The 21,757-nt window shown below is 42.5% G+C and overlaps 1 protein-coding gene across 3 annotated transcripts in view; it reads left to right on the forward strand.

Moving 5' to 3' along the window:
- Positions 1 to 21,757, forward strand: part of ENTREP2 (endosomal transmembrane epsin interactor 2) — a 1,789,361-nt gene that overhangs the window by 1,730,167 nt on the left and 37,437 nt on the right. For all 3 annotated transcript variants that reach the window (XM_085644081.1, XM_085644083.1, XM_085644082.1), the window contains one exon: positions 5,064 to 5,132. In XM_085644081.1, coding sequence (XP_085500207.1) covers positions 5,064 to 5,132 — 69 coding nt within the window. The remainder of the gene's footprint in view (positions 1 to 5,063; positions 5,133 to 21,757) is intronic.

Here is a 21,757-nt window from a genome sequence, read left to right on the forward strand (position 1 = left end):
CAAGGTTTTGGTTGCACAAGCCATTTTCTAACTGTACAATTCAATTGCCGTATATATTCAGACTCACCTAGACACAGCTAAACACAAGCTTTAAAAGTGGACCTTGCTGCCTTGATTTGTTAATCAGTCTCCCATTACACTTGTTAGCCAGCTATGAGCATAAAACATGCCGTCCACGTGCTCAGTGGTTTTCTTTTATTTCATTTTGTCCAATGCATTGGATGCCAGACACAAGTATGTTAATTGAAAATTGTTGTAATTCTTTAAAGTGCTGCAACTGCTTGGGTGTTCCAGCTCCATGGCAGCGTCTCGCGTGAGACAGTTGCTAGCAGGAGAGGGAACAGAGCAGCAGCTGGAGTTGGTGGCTTTGATATTGAAGTAATAAAGGACTTAGAAACTTACCACTGTGTGTCCTTTGTAACAAAAAGCTTTCTTCATACTTCTGTAAAAATAATCTAAATATTGAAGACATTCGACATTTCACCCTTTTCCCTTTTCTGCGCAACCTATCCAGTTTTTTTGTGTGTGCATTTATTGACCATATTTTTGGTTGGCATTATGGTGGCACAGTGTGCGACTCTTTCTCTAACCTGGAAATGCACCCAATGAGTGTAATATGTCTCCAATAAGGCCATGGTAACTTGTTGCAGAAACTGCATGTCATATGTAGGCTAAATTGTGTATTTACATCACCCACATATATGACCAAAGTATTTGGTTCAATAGTACATTATTGTGTTGTTGAGATACAGTGTAACGCCACTGCAGTGAAGCACAGCAGAGGAAGCTGATTTGCCATGTAAGTACACCTACTTTTATCTATTAGCAAAGTTACCCATAAATGTGCCTGTTAAACACAGAGCTGGCTGTCTAATATATAAATGTCTGACATGTTAGACAATTGAGAACAGTATGTTCCAACAGTGCATTCTGTGCCCAAAGCTGTCAGTCACTGTTTAGGTAAAGTTACATTTTCCATGAGTAGGCCAAGTTTTGAATAAGTGCCTACCTTCTGTAACTTTGTTTAGAAAAGTTTTGTTCAAAATTATTTTCCACTTATTAAAAATCTAATTCAGTGCTTAATATAGTTCTATGCTAAACTAAATGGAAAAGCAACTAATAAAAGCATCACTTTGTGCTGCCTGAGAGCAAACTGGTTTAAAATCAGTTTGTCTGGTGCCCACCCTAGAAAATGGAATATACGTCCCAGACTGGCTCTTAATGGCTGACATCCTGCAAGACAGTGGGCTCAACAGTGACCATGTAGCAGAGATTAGTCACCTGGAAGGTGGTCAGAAATTAATGGCAACAAACACGGCAAACTTAATAGCTAATCCTTTTTTTAAATTGAGATCCCAAATAGGGGGTCACTGGAACTGTAATCAAACATGTTCAAAGCCACCCTAGACTTTCTATCTGTGCTCTTGTCAGGAAGCAGGTATCAGGGTTTTAATCACTGATTTGTATTAAAACAGTATTCATTCATAAAAATGTTTTTTTATACAAAAGTATTTTTTCCTAATATGTACCAATAGCAACCCCCTACTAATGAAGACAGACAATACTCAGACACATTCATAACTCTGACTCATTCTCAATCACACAAAACACATATACTCAATGGGTACAAGGAGCATATAGATATAAAGACATCTCCAATATTTGGTTCAGATTACAACAACCTAAGTAGGTCTGGGAGCACGTGGTCTACGCGTGTTTCGGTGGAATGACACAACCATGGACCACCTTCATCAGGACCTCGCCCAATTAGGGTATAGTGTCTCCAAAATTATACAAGGTGGGGGATACCTAAAGAACAATGATAAAAAGCCCCTATCACCAACACAACGTCATTAAAAGTGATGTTGTGGTGGCGATAGGGGCTTGTAGATATGCCCCTTTTACTGGTGTGAGCCACTTGGCCTACCCACACCCTATTCCATCGTGGTTGATCTAAAACAGTGCCATGGTACTGGTCAGCTATGAACTGTGACTTTCAATTGGCTCTTTTTGATTTCCCTGTGCTTTTTCAAATGAAACTTTAAAAATCTGCTCCTCTTGTGTCCGTTGCGAATTGAAATCATTGTTATGTTGTTTTGCTTATGAACCTTTTTTAGATTTTTCGAAATTGGTCTGGGCATTTTATTTTGTTTCAATCCTAATTTTGATGTTTTTTGGTACTGCTTTAATTTAACATATATTTCTCTGGGGAATTTCCTGCTTTTCATGCCATAGCTTACATGGGTGACTCATGGGTTTTTATAACTATGTTTTGAGCTAACCACATTGTTTTTTTTTATTACGATTGTAGTGGTTCCCCCTCCCAAATTAATTACCCAGTTTCTGACAACCTGCCACTCTGAGAGTTGTATGACCCTGCAGGACCATATTATCTTCAAGAGATATTGAAATTTATAAGACATTCACAAACAACTCACAATCCAACATGGCCACAATAATTACCATCTATGTGAGCCATAATAGTATGCAAATTCATGGTCTCGTCAGGCTGGAAATTACCAGTTGCAAAACAGAAAAAAAAACTAGAAGCCAGGGCTAGACTGGTCAGCCTAGGATCACAGGGGACTCCAACTCTCTACATGAAAAAGGAACTGAAAACGTATGTCTTGAAAGAACATCTCATCATTCATCAACTACACCTTTTAGCACCTTTTAGCATCCCATTGTGAAGTACAAATCTCTATTACTTGCCAGCTACCTTGCATTGCACATAGCCCAGTGCCTACATCCAGTGTCTACATTGCTGCTTCACTCACTCATTCATCTCAAAACTGTTTGAGAAATTATAGTTCCATAAATTATCAGAAGACAGTTGCTCCAGTAGAAACTCAAGTGTTTTCCAAACAGGAAGGCTCCATCCACCAGTCAGCAATTCACATAATTCACTAAGAATTTCCTCAACACCTCAGGTGAAAATATGCCATAATAAAATCATATATGAGGCCCCCATGTGTGCAGCTAGAATGCTAACCCCAGATACCACACCTAACAAATGTATTAATTAAAGGGACGGAAGCCTTACTTAATTAGGAGAAAATCAACAACTCATGTTTTTTTATCCTTAAAGGAAAGGATGCAGAGAAGAGATTTAATGAGAGTATAGGTTTCCAGAGGGAGAAGAGACAGGGGATCAATGCCTCAATCTCTCACTCTGTATAGACACATACACTCATGTAAAAGGCGGGAAGATCAATATGGCCTGTATGGACTTGTCTGCGGCCTTCGACGGTGTGTCCCATCAGAAGGTGTGGCCCATGATGGAGGGGATCGGCCCCCTGATAATTTGCTTCATTCCCCAGTTATATGCTAATGCCACTGCCTGTGTCGGGTATGGCATAAACGGGGAATGCATACAATCCTTCAAGATCGAGAAAGGAGACAGGCAGGCATGCATCCTTGCCCCATTCCTTTTTTCCATCTACACAAACGGGGTGGAGGTGGCCCTGACTGGCTCACCTCTGGACGTGCCTATATTTGATAACACCCACCATACAATATTGGCATATGCTGACAAAGAAGTCCTAATTGCTAGGACAGGGGCAGCGCTCCAAAGCCTCATAACATCATATGCTTCATTCATGGCCTCATTAGACCTCAGAGTGAATGAAACAAAATCTTTCATCATTATAACAGGAGACGGCAAAGGTACGAAATACCCTTACTTCTATCTGGACTCAAAGAAAATCGAAGTGGTAGAGTCCTTTTCATACGTGGGAGTCTTATTCGACAAAAAACACTCATGGTCAAACCTGGTGGCGGCAAGAGTCCTAGGCATGGAAAGAAGTCTCCAAGCCATTAAGGGCTTTATTAAGTAGCTAGGCGCCAGCCCCCTGGACCCAATCAAAAACATCTACCATGCAAAGACAAAGCCACGGCAATTTATGGGGCGGGAGTCTGGGGGATGGCTCATATTGATCAAGTCCAAAGAATGGAAGATAGCTTCTTAAAAACTCAGGTGTTGATACCACATCCATTCTCCAATTATATTTTACATCTTGAATTAGGGCTACCTTATTGGTAGGCTCCATTAGACTGGCGCCCATTTTGTTATGGCTCTCCATTTGGCGCAGGGCCACTGTCAACCTAACACAATGTATAATTGGATACTGTCTGAAGTTGGAACAGTACAACAAGATTGGGTGGCTCAGGCAGAACTGAGTTCAATTGGTCTGGGAGAATTATTATGGGATCCTGCCTCTTGCAGGAGAGTCTCTAAACAGAAAACAACTGGGTTATATATGCAGAGGGCTAACCTTTCCCGCAGGAAAAAGAATCAGCGTCAAAAAGCGTCCTAAGCCTATAATCTCATTCCGCTAAGACTAGGGGAAGGATACTCCTATCTCTCTCGCACCACCATTGCACAGCTTAGATTTATCCTAGTGCGTTTCCGTCTGAATCTTATTCCTTTGATTTTAGGGTTCCCAGAGAGGGATTTTAAATACTCAGACCTGATTCCATGTCCGTGCGACAACCATTCGCCCCAGTCGGACTTACATCTAGTACTGTTCTGCAACTTCTATCAACCTTTCTATCAAACTGAAAGAGAAGCTTTTATTCTCCCAATTTTAAGGCACCATAATTGCACTGTATTTCTTAAAGGCCCTTTCTGACCCCTATGTTTGCTTTTCTGTAGCAACTTTTCTGTGGGCTTGTTTGAGAGAGAGAAAGGTGCGGGGCTTGCTGTTTTAAATCACTGTAATCATGATTCCAATGTATATACAATAAGTGACCTTGATCTAAGAGACACTTAAAGCTCACTAAGATTTTAAATGATTTAATATGTTTTTATAACATTATTTGTATTGCATATGGGTTGCTTGATGAAATTGTGCTTTTATGATCTGATTTTAAAGAGATTGAATAAAGATGTTATTGATTGATTGTTTGAGTGCATAGGTCAATCAGGAAATACCAAGAAAAGATTACTTCTTGGAACAATATCAACCTATGGATGTTTTCTAATATTAATATAAAAGATGAGATTTATTTTTACACCGATGTTGTAACATGAATAACATGAGTTTTTTTCTTTTATTTCTGAGGTGGTTCTTGCACCTGTGCCTCAACATGTAGTGAGCATCCGGCCTCTTGTCAAGCTGCATTACAGACAGGTGAGGTTTTTGATCGGTAGGTTACAACTAAGGAAGGAGTGGATTGTATCTATCAGATTAGTAGGAGACTACAACTGGAATCCTGAGGGTACCTTTTGAAATTAGAATTTACTAGGGGAATTGGCAATTGTGGGTCTGAGATTTCATCCGTTTCCAGTAGCCAAAATCTCAAGGAGAAAATAAACTGATCTGGGGTGCTCCTTAGTATCTCTTAATTCTGCTGGGGCCGGTAGCAACTGTTACTGACCCATTAGAATGTAAAGACTAGTCAGCAGTCTTCAAAGGCTGTAGACTAGTTTATCAATTTTTATTTTTTAAATTGTAGCATTGACCTTAACATAACTTAGTTAAATTTGCAGTAACAACTTTAATCAAAGCACAGTTGACTTGAGGGGCACCTACCTTAAATGGTATATAAATAGATAAATTAATACCAATGTTCTAACTATGAATATCCTATTATTCCAGAAGAGCCACTAGTGGAAGTTATTTTACACATCAAGGCATTTTAATGTTATTAATGGAGTATTGGTAGGTCGCAGTGATGGGTTAGAAGTAATGGTTGTTTCAATGTTGAACTATTTGTATGTCTCAGTAATGATGGTTGAAGCAGTGTCGTGTATGACATTAGATTGCTGCACAAATGGAAAAAGTGTATAGTCACCTGTTTCCCACTCATTTTACCTGTTACACACCTGTTTAGTTTTACAGTAAAATTAATTTGTGTGATCAGGGCTTAACACATTAATGAAATGATACAATTGCATTATCTCAAAGTAATGCCTTTCCCCATGATCACCAACAAAACACTAATGGTAACTCACTGCTAACAAATCTGAAAACACATGACATAAGGGTATTAAAGTGTGTTATTCCCCGTTACTACATTCATGATAACAAATGATTCCAAAACATCGGCAAAGGTAAAACCATATTCTCATTCTTATTTACCACTAAATGTTATCCCCTCAGTTCCTCTTTAAGACATTTAAGTGGAAAACTGAATAAAGATTTAATTTAAAAAAAAATGCATTTGTCAGAAATTGATGGTGGGTTACGCCTGATGAACAACGTTACCTTTGAACTGGAGCAAATATATCACCAGCAGAATGGGTGCCAATGCTTCATCTGCCAAGATCTCCACAAGGTCGAATCTGCAGGTTGGGTTATTGTGGTGATAGAATCCAAAAGTTGAGAGATTTCTAAATGGCTAAACATGCCCCTCTGTGACTAGGGTTTGACACAAGGTCCTTCAACCGCTGTGTGACTTCTGAACTTAGGTTACTTTGTTCGTTATTTTGAGCAAGTTCTTTCTCTCCAGGTGGCAGGCTTGTTATTTTAGGATGGGCAAGGATCCAGTGTCCCAAAAAAAGCTTTTAGGTACTTAGAGTGTAGACATTGCAAGAGTTAAAAAAAAACTTCAATCAAGTTTCAGTTCTAGAACAGGCCTTGAATTGGCACCAGATCTTCACATAGCTGTCAAAATGTATCATTGAGTATAGTTCTCAATGCTAACATCTCTTTCAATCCGTGTCAGATGCAATTCAATGTTTTAAGTGCTTAACATTGATAAATTGAGTACTCAAACTGAATATATTAAGCACTATTTAAAAACAAGGTAATATTTCTCTTATTTGATCCTGCTTTTATAGTTTCATTTCTGGGTATATTTTACTGATCAGTGATCATGAAAATCAACAATTTAAGATTTTGTGAATAGTAGTTAAACTAAGATACAGGCATCTACAGATACAAGTCTCATGTTTCTCCTAAACAGTGCCAAGTACAAAACATAACACACATCCATGCCCTCAGAAGTGTTACTGCAGTCTCCAACCGTTTTATATCCCTTAGGCCTCCCATCTTCCAAATCACACAAATATTCACAAACTTTGATTTGCCACTGCATGCATGATGTGCTGGTTCGTGGCCTGTCTGATCACCAGTGGCAGAGATTAGATCAAATATTCCTTCCATCATGCTGTTCTTTGTTATTGTTTGTTGTATGCTGCAGTAAACACCCTATATGTAACAGGTATGGAGATATGGGGCATGACCTAACACCAAAGAGGCCTAGATAGACCCAAAACAGTCTAGAGTTACTTGTGTTCCCATCTGGACGAGACGTGTGGTCTGGCAGTTTGGGATGGAGTAGGACTAAGACTGATGGAAAATACCCGGTCTCTGTCTTTAGTGGCATGATGGGCAAATAACAATGGACAGGAATGTAACTCTAAATGAACACCAGCCACTGAGATTAAGTCAAGCATTTCTTCCATCACTTGCTGGTTGTTACTAAAAGAAGGCAGAGCAAAGCATAAGGAAGAGTACCACACTTGTTGCAGGGGTACAGTTTGCAGTTGGCTGACACATGAGCATGTACTTCCTCTTCTTATTTCAACAATTAGATCCAGGACTGCTAAATGTTTAGTATGTCCAATGTAACCTTGGTATAGGAAAAGGTTGACTTTTATGCAAGCAAATTTTAAGGCGTCTATTCACAAACTGCATTTTGTGACATGTTTAGTAGTATTACAATAGTACTACTAAAGCACTCAGAATGAACTCGGGTGTAAATTTCCACCTCTCTTTCATTAATCTCGGGAGATTCTCACACATTTAAGTTTACTGCTTAGGAGTAGATGTGGGAGAAACCGGGGTCAGTGATTGAAAAATGGGCATAATTAGTACAAAATAGCTGGGGTTTAGGAAATATTAAGGAGGGGTGGAGGGTTTAGGAGGGTAAGCTATTGATATTCCCAAACTGCACTTTTAAAGTTACTACACCCCAAAAAGACCAAAATTATTAGTATAAGTAGTCCAGCTCAGCAACAGAGTTAGTTAAGCGCCACACATTTCCAACCACTGGTACTGCAACACCATCACTTACAAATCAATAGCGGTAGGGACTTAAAATAAAAACCCATAAGAAATAATTCTAAATTATATTAAATTATTAAAACAATTTAACTTTTCCCTGTACATTACCATAGGGAAATTTCCCTATTGTTAAGTATAGGGAAATGTTTAAAACTGTGGTTATTTTTTTATATTTATTTTAAAATCCTTTAAGGAAATGGGCTGAATAAAAAAAAAAAAGTTGCTTTATTTAAAAAGCCAACACAGACATGGGCATCTTCTGTCCCCAGCAGTCACCATCCCTGTGTTATTTCACATTCCCAATGGGTCACAAATTGAGACCAGCCTCATGAATATTGATGAGGCAGGTCATTTGCTACCCTATTGGGAATCACAAAAGTACATTTCCTTTTGCAACTCAAAAATTGTGAGTGACACAAGGAAATGCTTGCACATATGGTCCTTAGTCATTCTAGGTTCAACTGTTCAAGATGAAGTTGCAGGTCCAGTTCTTCTGCCCCAGGCAAGAGGGCAGTAGGCGGCAGGTCAACACGGCAACGTAGAAGTTCCTTCAGAGCAGCAGTCCAGCGGAGTGGCAGGCCTTGTAGCAGCACAGCAGTCTTTTTTCCTGCCAGAGTATCCACAGGTCCAGAAGTGTACCAAAGAGTTGGTATCTGAGGTCCCTCTTTTATACACTGGTGCCCAGGTTAGAAAAGGTGGGAAAAGCTTCTAGACAGTAGCTTTAAAGTACATGGAATTTTCTGCCTACCCTGCCCTGGCTCTAAGATGTTTAGTGACAATGCAGGGTCGCTAGGCCCTTTTTGTGAAGGCAGAGCACAGGCTATTCAGGTGTAAGAGTGTCTCTCCTCATCTCCGCCCCACATCCTTCCCACAGTCCCTCTATTGTGTGATAGTCTGGGAGGAATTCACAAAGTCTGTCAGCTACACCCAGTCATGTGACCCAGGCCAGGCTATAGGCACAAAAGGGCTAAGGGCAGATAAATGCCAACTTTCTAAAAGTAGCATTAAAACTGTGATCATAAACCCAACGTCACCACTAAATAGGGGCTTTCACCCTAGTTGCAAAGACACCAAACATGAACTGATTATCTCTTCACGTTTGACAATTACACTTTTAAAATGTAATGAGGCAACTCCAATGTTATCCAATAGGAGAGATATGTCATGTAGTAGGGAACTGTGGTACTTTGAAATACACGAGCCTCCGGCTAATCTCTTTCACACCTGACTCTTCCTGCTTTATGGCTTGTTTTCCAAACAGGAGATGCCCGTGTTTATTGGGGCCTATTGATATCTGATGTGGGATCTGAGCCTCGCTGGGTAAATAATTGTGGGCTGGCTTAACTGGAATGTGGGATGGTCATCATGACTCTGCCTTTTCGTTTGTAATGGATACACGTAGATGACCATATCGTAAGACAAGGAATGTATGCCTGAAGCATGATATTTTGTATTTAAGGAGAAGCTCGTTTCTGTAACTTTAAGCAGTCTCCTGAGAACATACATCGTGTTGTACTTCTCGGATACCTGTCATTGGTCTGCAGCCAATAAATCGATCTTTGACTTCAACTAGAAGACTCTGTGTTTCTGTTGGTCTGAAACAGGAAGAACCCGAAGTCTTAGGGTGTGTTCCCCTGCACCGCTGGGCTTAAAATTCCCAGTACTTCAGTTGGCGCCCAACTCGGGACTATTTCAGCGGTACCGGTCCAAGCCAGAGGTTCGTGAGGAGCTTCGTGTGGAAATTCTGGAGGAAGGCCGCCACTTCATCGACCCCTGCATGTCGACCAGGTCCGAAAGTCTTTTCTGCGAGGTTCTCCGCATCCCGATGGCTACGAAGGACTGCTGCCCTGATTAATCGCCCTGTTTTGGACCCTTGACGATTTTGGTAGAGCGAAACAATCGAGAGAGTCTTCTGGTGATGCCATCGATCATCGATATTCAGTTAAGTATAAGTGGAGCGTCTCCCAGTTTGTTTGGTATCCTTCGGGATTTTTGGTATCCTTCGGGATCGCTTTGATTTGGAGCTTGCAAGTCCCAAAGCCAGAGGACTCGTGTATTCACGAGACTATCGTAATCGATAATCCTTTGAGGTTTGAAACTAGACTAGTGAGCGAAGATGCCTGGTTCTAGTGTATTTGGAAGATTGTTTTGTTTGGGTTGTGGAAGGGATTTCCAGTTGGAGGATTCATGTCCGGTTCCTCCAATTGGAACTCCAACCTATGAGCTTTATGTAAAACATGGCGTGGGCCCCATTGCATATAATGAAGTATGGATCCGATACACCAGAAAGGACGGTGTTTTAAAATGGCCCCAAAATGGTAGTTTCGATACAGATATCTTAGATAATTTGGAAGTGAAATTGTTTAAAAAGAAAGCCCGTCCGGCGATGTTTGATTCTTTCCGCCTATGGCGAAAGGAAGCCAAACAGAAGGAAATTAAGCTAGCAAAAAGGAATAAAAGAGAAAGAGGTATGTCAATGATGCAAGCAGCTGTGCAATTTAAAGATAATGAGGAGGAACAAATGAATGAGCAGTTACATAGACAGCACAAACTAGGGATCGATAAATGTTATCCTGTTTTGTCACCCCTCGTGCAACATGAAGCAAAAGAAAAAGAGAAAGATTCCCTAATGTCCCATTTGCTAAGTTCGCCACACCCGTATGCGCAAAATGCCACAGCGCCTCCACAGCTTGTAAATGTGCAGCCTCCAGTAAATATGCCGCAAGCCTTCCCACAGCCGCCAGCTCCTCCTCAGCTGGCTCCTATCCCTGCAGTGCAGCCCTCTCAAGGGCCGCCAGTTGTGTTACCTATTGCCTCTGCGCTTCCTGCGACTTTGCCTAGTATGTCAGCTGCCTCCCCTGGCGCTCCTTCTTGCACTACCCCGGTACCTGTATGTGAATCCGTTTTTCTTCCCTCTGTCTATCCCCCCGTTTTCGCCTCAACTTCTCCTTCAGCACGACAACGACTAGCTAATGTAGTTACTAGTTTAATGTCGCCTCTCTTTGGGTCATCTAGTGTGACTCCTGGTTTACAACGTAAGCAATTGCGTAGTCAGCTGCCTGGCCCTGACGAGAAAGAGGTGTTAGATCATCTGGCGCGTAGGTGGATTGGTTTCCCTTCACTCTATAATTTGGAATCAGTTGTTAACGTTTTCGACCAATGGGATGCCTCAAAACAGAGATATGTCTTTGACAAAATGTGTGAATGCCTCTGTGAGGAATTGGAGGATCATGGTTCAAGCACAGTCCCGCAGGAATTGTGTCGCGTGCGATTTGATTTCGAAAAAGGTATAATTGTGGGCCCCGATGTAGATAAAGCAGTTGCGATTTTACTGTCCTTCAGGAATAGCGATTGTCAGCAATCATTGTTCGAACAGGAATTCCCTGTGGGGAGGAAGGTAAAAGCGCGCCAATATCCGATGCGTGAGGTTCCCCCAGTTTGGAGACCTGCTGAGCCAAATGCTGTTCCACCTGTCTTAGCACATTTTCAGCGTGTTTGGGTACATGTCCCATGGAAGCGTTCTGAGGTGTTAGCGCTTAAACAGACATTGCCTGACCCCCGTAAAAACCCTACAGGATATTATAAGGAGTTATCACAAACTGCAGAATCGTGTGTTATGAATCTGGCCGACATAGATATGTTGTTTGGGAATGTTGTTCCACAGCCTTTATGGGGATCCATCCGTAATACGGATCATGTTGCAGAACTAGGGGGCACATGGGCTAATATCGTTGCTGCAGACGCTAGACAAGTTGGTGGCGCGAAGCCTGACCCTTTGGTAGCAGAACTCCCTGGTAGAATTATTACATACATGAAAACTTTAATGCCCGCGATGCGCGTAAATTGGGATAAACTGTCCACATGCAAGCAGAAGAAAGATGAGACAGTGTCCGATTTCTTTACAAGGTTTGAAGAAACGTTTATCGACCACAGTGGTCAAGACATGAGCACTGAAGGTGGCCAACGGTTATTTGTTAATAAATTTGTGCAGAATCTACTTCCCGAGTTGTGTAAGAAATTAAAAGATTCAGAAAGTTCTTGGGCTGTTTCCTCTTCAGCGCAAATACTGGCTCCTGCACAGTATTCTGAAAATAGAGATAAAGATGAGAAGGATAGAACAGATAAGAAAACGAAAGAACTGAAAACGAAGGTCCTTTTACAGCAGGCTTATCCGCCACGTGGAGGACAGAATAATTATAGGCAAACCCAAGGTATCTATCAGCAGCCCCAACAGTTTCAGAATAACTAGCAAATGAATGGGTATTATCAACCACGTATCCCTGTAGGTCCCAATCAATGTTCATATTGCAGAGAGGAAGGTCATTTCAAGTATAGTTGTCCTAAATTAATGCAGCGTACCAGTAATGCGTATAGCGCAAGAGGTAGAGGTGGTCAGCAAGTTCCTAGAGGTAGAGGGCATGGAAATGCTCCCCAGAACGCGCGTCCTCTTCTGCCTCAAAATACCATAAATAGTTTTGATCAGCAAGCTAATGCAACTGGTAATACAGCTCAGTACTATAATAATGATTATTATGCAGAAGACGACAATGTGGAAGGTAATGATTACTAGGACAGCCGTAGACAGAGAGAGGAAGTTGTTTCAGTACCAGTGGATCAGAGTGGACCGTATGTTAAGGTGACTACAGCAAATGTAACAGAGCCCTTTCTGCTGGATACTGGTGCTGCAAAGAGTTCAATTATGCATTCAAAACTCCCTGGCGCGCCTTTGTCTGGCGAAATGTATGTTTCAGTAGGTTTTTCTGGCGCCCCAGTTAGGAACCCGATTTCTAGTCCTATGCCTCTTTCTGTTGGACCTTGTGAGCTAAAAGCACCCCTCACCCTAACGACAGGTTGTGGTGAAAATCTGTTAGGATTAGATTTGTTGAAAAGATTGCATGCAACGCTATATTGTTCTCCCTCAGGAGTACAACTTACATTAGGTAAGAAAGTGATTTCCCCAATGTATTTGTCTAAGAATACAATGCCACCTGAATTGTCATCCCTTCCAGATGTCCTTTGGGCTACTGGTCCAAATGATGTGGGTCTCCTGGAAATACCGCCATACGTGGTAACCTTAAAAGCCAATGTCAGATTGCCACGCATTCCCCAGTACAAGATCTCCAATGAGGGTCAAAAAGCGTTGTTAGCAATTGTCAGCAATTTGGTTAAAAAGGATGTAATTGAAGAAACAAGAGGCAACATTTGCAATAGTCCGGTTTTACCTGTCTTAAAACGAACGGACCCTTCACAGCCATCTGTTTACAGATTTGTGATTGATCTTAGAGAGGTTAATAAGATTGTTGTGCCACAGTTTCCAGTTGTCCCTGACATAACTGCCTTGTTAACTATGATTCCAGCCTCCGCTGCATGGTTCTCAGTGATCGATCTAAAGAATGCTTTCTTTAGCATCCCAATTGCAGAAGAGAGCAGAGACATTTTTGGCTTTAGTTTAGGAAGTCGAAGCTTCAGCTTTAAACGCGCTCCCCAGGGCTACTGTGAAAGTCCATCAATATACAGTCAAGCTTTAAAAGCGCAGCTTGATGCACTTGTTTTACCTAGTGGTGCTACCCTCATTCAGTATGTGGACGATTTACTAATCGCCGCGGATACTGAAAAGATTTGTAAAGACGCTACATTGTCATTGTTGCGTCATTTGTCTGCCTTTCATCACAAAGTGTCCCTCTCAAAAATGCAATATTGTCGACAAGAAGTGACCTACGTAGGTCATCTCTTATCGAAGGAGGGAAGGAAACTGACCCCAGAGAGAATTCAGGCCATTGCACAATTAAGTGTGCCAAGAACACAGAGAGAAGTGCGTGCTTTCTTGGGCATTACTTCATATTGTAGGCATTGGATACTGAATTTCTCTTTACTGGCAAAACCTTTGTTAGCATTAACATGTAAAGACACACCGAATCCTATTCCATGGTCTGAAGAGTGTCAGAAGAGTTTTTTGGAATTGCGAAATGCATTATGTTCAGCTCCTGTGTTGGGTACCCCCGACTACAGTAAGCCTTTTACATTGTATGTTCATTATCAGTGTTGACACAGCCTTTTGGCGACAGACCGCGTCAATGCGCATATTTTTCGTCAACCTTGGACCCGGTGGCGAGGGCATTGCCAAGTTGTCTGAGAGCTACAGCCGCCGCAGCTATGTCTATTCGACAGTCTGCTGGACTAGTGATGGATAATACATTGATTGTTATGGTTCCACATGCTGTGGACACATTGTTAAACAGGACCAAGACACAGCACTTAACTAGTGCGCGATTGTCAGGATATGAACTGACACTGTTGGCAAATCATATACACATAAAGAGATGCAACACGTTGAATCCAGCTACATTATTTCCAATTCCAGCAGACCTAGATGAGATTGAGCAACATGATTGTCTGTTCAGAACAGAAGAAGAGACAAAAGAGAGAATAGATCTTAAAGATACTCCCCTGACTGAGTGTGATGGTACCTTATGGGTGGATGGTTCGTGCTTTAAGCTTCCGAATGGTGATGCGACTGCCGCATATGCTATCACGACTTTGCACACGATTGTTGAAACTGCACGTGTGCCACAAAATTCGGCTCAAGCAGCAGAATTGATTGCCCTTACAAGATCATGCGTGTTGTCTGAAGGAATGAAAGTGAACATATATATTGACAGCCAGTACGCCTTTGGCGTGGCTCATAGTTTTGGGCGATTGTGGAAAGAACGTGGGTTCCTGACTTCGCATGGAGCTAAGATTCAGAATGGCAAGTTGGTGAATGATCTCCTTGAGTCACTGACCCTACCGTTACAAGTTGCGATTATGAAATGCAGTGCGCACAAGAAAATCACTGATGATGTTGGTCGTGGTAATGCATTTGCTGACGAAATCGCGAAAGAAACAGCAAAAGATGTGAAAACTCGAATGTATGTTGCAGGCCCTGCAAGATGGGTTGGTGATGTTGGAATGTGTGAAAACACGATAGAGAGTGTGAAGTCCCTTCAAGCTGAAGCCACAGAGAAAGAGTTGAGCAAGTGGAGAGAAAGTACAGGTAAATTGGATGAGAATGGTTGTTGGGTTGATTTGTCAGAACATCGGCGATGGTTGTTACCTGACGCATATGTGCTTCCAGTGGTTACTATGGCACATGGAATGGCACATATCAGTATGAAAGGAATCTGTAAGTTGTTGGCTCCAGTATGGCAGAATGCTGGAATTCCCAAGTGTGCAGAGAATGTGGTCAGGAATTGTATGGTATGCTTGAAATACAACCCTGGTAGGGGAACCCCAACTCCAGCTGGTCATTTTGCGCCTCCATCATATCCATTCGAAGTTTTGCAGCTAGATTTTATCCACATGGAAAGGTGCAACAACCTGAAATATGTACTGGTTGTTGTTTGCGCTTTTTCAAAATGGATAGAAGCATATCCCCTAAAAGACAACACTGCTTTATCCACAGCCAAAGCCCTTGTGAAGGAATTTTTCCCTAGGTTTGGAATGCCAAGAATGGTGTGGAGTGATAATGGGAGTGAATTTGTGGGTCGAGTGATGAAGAATGTGTGTGAGGGGTTAGGGATCAAGCAAAAGTTTCACGCTGCAAATCACCCCCAATCAGCTGGATTAGTAGAATGCTACAATGGCACTCTGAAGCTAAAGCTGGCCAAAATCCAGGCGAGCTCCGGTCTTAAATGGCCTGACGCTCTGCCTTTAGCGCTCCTATCCACCAGAATGACTGTGCATTCACGAGTGGGACTTAGCCCATACGAGATTATTTTTGGCCGCCCGGCCAATGTATGGGGTGTGCCAAGACCGCCGAAATTCAGCGAAATCGAACATCCAGTACTGCTTGATTATTTGTACGAATTGACGGCTAAATTGCGTGTTTTACACCAACAGGTGCATGATACTCTCCCCCAGGCCTCTGAAGCTCCAGGACACCCTATCGACCCTGGCACGTGGGTGCTCATCAAGAACTTCCAGCGAAAGAGCAACGATTAGCCCCGTTGGATTGGCCCTCACCTCGTACTTCTGTCTACAAGATCAGCTGTTCGAGTAAAGGGGAAAAAGAATTGGATTCACGGCGCCCACATCAAGAGGATCCCTTTGCCTCTACCGTATGACCAGTGGGTCCAGGAGGGTATCGCCGATTCTGAAACAGACACTGTACCTCGTTTTGTGCCGTTCAGTGATGCACGCGTAAGAGGCACAACTTCAGCACAACAGAGTGACGATATTTTGCAAGAAGCTGTGCCACCGTCAATTCGATTGGACACCACAGAGCCTGAACTCTTTTTTCAAGATCAGACAGTACCTGGCCGTTTCCACTACAACCTGAGACCAAGGCCTATGGACAAATAAAGATTCCCTTACCTTTTTGTTTTCGATATTATAGCTCTCCCATCTGAAGGACTTTCTTGATTTTTGTTTTTCGAACCACCATCCGGGTTCAGCCGCAGGGTCGCGGTGCCAAGACTTTGGGGTACAGGCCGAAGATGTTAGGTCAACGGTTCTGGTTGGTCTAGGGCGTTCCCTGGACTAACAGGCGTACTCCTTAGCAGAAGATACTCACCCGCCGCGAGCGGCACGATTAGAGGATGGAGTTTTTCAAGATGGAGAGACTCGCTGAGGAAATGAACTTTAAAGCAAAAATATGTAAAATAATGAAGAGCAAACGTTTTGTATTTTTATGTCTGTTTATACTATGTAGTATGATAGTGTTTACTGTAGGATTTGTATTCTTCTCCTCTCAAGAGCCTATTGCACCCACGTACAGCCTATACCTCCTACTACTGTCTCCTCACACTCTTTTCACCCTCTGCCTGAACACGAACAAGCTAGATGATCAGAGTTTGTAAACAACTCGTTTATTCAGCTCCTGCACCAGCACCAACTAGTCATGAATACCACCAATTGCTGGGTGTGTGGGTTAATGCCACATACCATTAACAAGGGTATTCCTTATCTAGTGCTGCCGTTTAGTTACAATGGATCGTCATGGGCATTCCAGACCATGTTTCTCTTTGCACTAGATGCATACTCCCCGCGACAACCGCGTTCCATCAGACCTAGCACAAATAATAAAGCTTTGAAGAAAGGAGTTGCCAATATGAGCAGAGAGATCGACGCATACTCATCTATACCCAAGGATGAATTGAGAGCTTATGTAGGGTGGAACGCGACGGGGTATAGTATTAGTCTGGGTGAAAGGCAGCGAAAAATGTTATCCCCAATCTGGGTCGTACCCCACATAGGTCGGTTCTGTTTACAAGGTAATGGTCAGAATCCAAGAGCTCAACTGGGGAGAAGTGACTGTACTGAAACGTACACTTTCCCATCACAGTTTTCCCCTGCGTTTTTGGCTGCCAAGGGTACATATTTCGTCTGCAATGACCGAGCATATACATGGTTGCCCTCTGATTTCTCGGGCACATGTTATATTGCAAATTTGCTACCGCCGACATTTACTGCTGCCTCTGACTATCACAAGACCAGAGTTGTAAGAGGCGTGATTAGTAAGGAGGATACTGCCGGTCAGGAAGCGGGAGACTTCTTTTTGGGTTTCCTGCCGTTTTGGGGACCGATGGTCAATAGTAGGAACCTGAGACAACTGACTTGTGTGGTTGAATCCACTGTTAATGTTACGGCTGGTGCCCTCGGTAATTTGACAGCTGAGCTCCAAGCGGATCGCCTCATGACTTTGCAGAACCGCATGGTTCTAGATGTTATACTTGCAGACCGCGGTGGGGTATGTAAGGTTATCCAATCTAGTTGTTGCATTTTCATACCAGATAACGCTCCAACAGTTTACCAGGCCATCTCCAAACTGCATAAAATATCTGAATCCATACACGTGGATAAGGGAGATTGGTCACTGGTGGGGTGGTTCTGGGAACTGATATCTGCCTGGGGTTGGAAAGTTCTGATGGTCATTGGAATGATCTTAGCCATTCTTTTCCTGTTCTGTCTGTGCATACAGTGTGCTCCTGCGATATGTGGCCTCTGTGCTACATTATGTGTAAGGAAACCTGTATCGAGGGACGAGCTAAGCAATAGGATGATGCTATAGCAACATCTCCATGACTTCGTGAATATTGACCTGGACTCGGATTGAAATGAGTATAGTTATTGCCTATGTAAGGGCAAAAGGAGGGTCTGTGGTACTTTGAAATTTGGGACCGCGTAGGAGGCAGTGCCCTACCCCTGTCTATTCCGGTATTAGCGAACCGCGAATGGTCAATGCGGTATGTACAAGTGCTTTGTGTAACGTTTTAGCTATAAATGCACTATGTATACGATATGATACAGTAACTTCGTGGGTTCCATCTTAGAGCGGTGGCCATCTTATGGTTGCCCTCACATAGGCTACACATTACAACCAAGTACGGGCCTTTAGAACACATGTACTTTCTGTTTGACTTCTCTGTGACCTGTGCAGCTTGGCTCCGCTGCCCCAGGTCAGTCCAGTCTCACGAGCTCCCCGTCCTACGGCCACCTGTGATTAGCATCAGGGTTCGACACACCGTAAAGCCTTTTCATCCCACACGAGCCTCCGGCTAATATCTTTCACACCTGACTCTTCCTGCTTTATGGCTTGTTTTCCAAACAGGAGATGCCCGTGTTTATTGGGGCCTATTGATATCTGATGTGGGATCTGAGCCTCGCTGGGTAAATAATTGTGGGCTGGCTTAACTGGAATGTGGGATGGTCATCATGACTCTGCCTTTTCGTTTGTAATGGATACACGTAGATGACCATATCGTAAATCAAGGAATGTATGCCTGAAGCATGATATTTTGTATTTAAGGAGAAGCTCGTTTCTGTAACTTTAAGCAGTCTCCTGAGAACATACATCGTGTTGTACTTCTCGGATACCTGTAATTGGTCTGCAGCCAATAAATCGATCTTTGACTTCACCTAGAAGACTCTGTGTTTCTGTTGGTCTGAAACAGGAAGAACCCGAAGTCTTAGGGTGTGTTCCCCTGCACCGCTGGGCTTAAAATTCCCAGTACTTCAGAACAACGAGTTTAAGAGTTGTTCACTAAAAGGACATGTAAAACTTAAAAAGTAATTGTCCAACTTTTTAAATACACTTCATCCTGCCCTTGGGCTCTCCAGGGCATACCTTAGGGGTGCCATATTATTTAAAAATGAAGGTTTGGGCCTGGCAAATGTTTTATTTTGCCTGGTCAAAATAGCAGGTTAAGCTGCACAAGCAGGCTCTGCAATGGCAGGCCTACTTAAGTGCTGCCGCCCACTAGTTGCATATAATTTACAGGCCCTGGGCACATGGAGTACACTTTACTCGGGATTTATAAGTAAATTAAATATGCCATTTGAGTATAAGCCAATGTTGCTATGTTTCAAACAGAGAGTGTAAGCACTTCAGCTCTGGTTAGCAGTAGTAAAGTGTCCAGTGTCCTTAAGCCAGCAAACATAGTTTCAGCAAAATGGAGGAAGAGAGGCAAAACTTTTTGGGGAAGTCCACCCTAAGGTTGATAGTTCTAATACAGAGTGTCTCTCAGAGTGCTGTTAATCTGGATCCAGATGTGTAATTTAGGTGGTTTGTAAACGTATATTAAGCCTGAGAAATGAGAATACAATTAGGATCTTATGTCCCTTGAAAATATTCCAGCTCAACGGGCTAGACCATACCATTCCATTATATGTTCTAGTTCCCTAACATGAATTAAAAACAATTATCACATCAAGCAGGTTAATTAAGAATATCAACCTCTCAAAAGATTAGGGAATTCGAATCTGTCCATATGCACATCATCTTTAAGACTCAAGCTGAAGCATGTATGAGAAGCTAGAGAGAAAGACAGCATTCACACTAGAGAGGTCAAATTCCTTTAGATTCTGTTTCTAAAGGAGGTGGAATTTCAGCAGTTTCATAGTTACCAAGTTCCTCTGCACACACCAGTAAGATGAAATTACTAGTTTAAAGGGAGGTTTTAAACCCGTCAACCTTAGTGTGGTCTATCCCCATTCTTCACCCTCCAATTTTTCTGAATTTGTTTTGCTAGCAGTAGGGTTCTGTGCATTTCCCCACTGCTAACCAGTGCTAAAGGGCTTGTGCTCACTCCCTAAAACATAATGAACATGGCGTACACTAGATTGGCATATTTAATTTACTTATAAGTCCCTACTAAAATGGCAAACCATATAAATTAAGGAGCATATTTCTCATTAAGTTGTGAAGCACACCACAGCAAGCCACCTTGCTGCACTCCATGACTGGGAAAGGGTAGGAATGCTCTGTATTTAACATATCACGGCGAAGTTCTGCTTTTTCTAGCACTGGCACACAATGTGTTACCTAGTGCCAATGAAGGTACCCTTGCCCATGGTGCAAGTGTGCCTGAGTTGTAAGCAGGATTGTTTTGTGCAGGAAGGGACACCTTGCTGCACAAAAACAATCCCCTGAGTCATTTTCCTCTTTCTATGTGTGCTGCAGAATGGGTGAAATCTGTCCTGGGTTACTTGTGTTCCAGTTCAAGGAGGACCTGGCCTGGAAGCTTGGGCTGGACTGTTCTTACTGGAGCAGTGTCAAGACCAATGTGCATATGGCTGGCTCCAAACTGAGGTGGCATCGTGGGCAAAATAACGATGGACTGTGATGCCACACAGAGTAATTACTAATGGCTGGGATTATTTCAAGCATTTCATCCATAGCTTTTTCTATACTTTTTGGGTATTTCTGTGGTGAAAATGAATTTAGGAAAGCATTTACTACAACACATCTCTACAACAGGAACTAGTTCATTCTTCTGCACAATTTGGACACAATGAGCCAAGAACTTTTAATTAGATTCATGTAGTTAACATCATACCTTGCCCGTTGTTTTTACACTTTAAATGATCCTGCGCAACCTCCTGTGATGGGAAAAAAGCTGAAAAAGAGATGAAGCAAAAAAACCTCCCCTGCTTCTTGCACTCCCTGCCTGCCTGAGTACTGGAGAGAAAAGTACCCAATTTCTTATTTGAATCTCTGGCTGCAGACTTTTAATCACTCCTTGTGGGAGTAGCCTCTTGATTATTCCGAAGGGCATACGGTGTTGCCATTAAAGCTTCATAGACCTTAGGTGATCTAGTCCTGGAATATATTAAAACATCCGCAAGCTCCTCCTTTAAACTAGCAAGGAGGTGTAGCTCCTTGGTTGCACTAGCGTGCAGCCAAGAGGAGATCCCAAGTGATGAGGCATGCCACTTCGGTGGGTGATGGGATTCCGTCCTCTTAATTGAGACTCTTTCCCTTTTGCGCTCTCCTAGGGTGTGTACTGCCCATACTTCTGTCTGTATATATATATATATATATATATATATATATATATATTACCTACTGGCAGTCGCCAGTAGGTAGTTATAGTTAGGACCACGTTTCCATAGGAAATCCGCAACATTCTATTTTGAATAACTTTGGCGCCGGTCGACGAATCCTCGCGAATTTTTCAAAATAGGTGGGGCGCTACACTCCGCTCTTACCCTGAAAGTCTCGGGGGGATTCGTCAAGCGGGGGCTGAGATAAAAGGGGGGTCCCAAAACGCGTTTTTCCCATGCATTTCTCCATAGGACCTTTAGACACAGCTACAGCCCGAACGGCTGAACAGAATTACTTGAAATTTGGCAGAGAGGTAGTCCTCAGGTCAAGGAAGTGCCTTTTGTAGGTTTGGTGTAAATCTGTTCAGTAGATTCAGAGAAAATAGCCTTTAAATCAATATATATATCTGAGCCAGCTTACGGTGCGCTTACGGTGCGCTTAC

Source organism: Triturus cristatus, chromosome 3_1 (genome assembly GCF_964204655.1).
Source record: "Triturus cristatus chromosome 3_1, aTriCri1.1, whole genome shotgun sequence".
Lineage (NCBI taxonomy): Eukaryota > Metazoa > Chordata > Amphibia > Caudata > Salamandridae > Triturus > Triturus cristatus.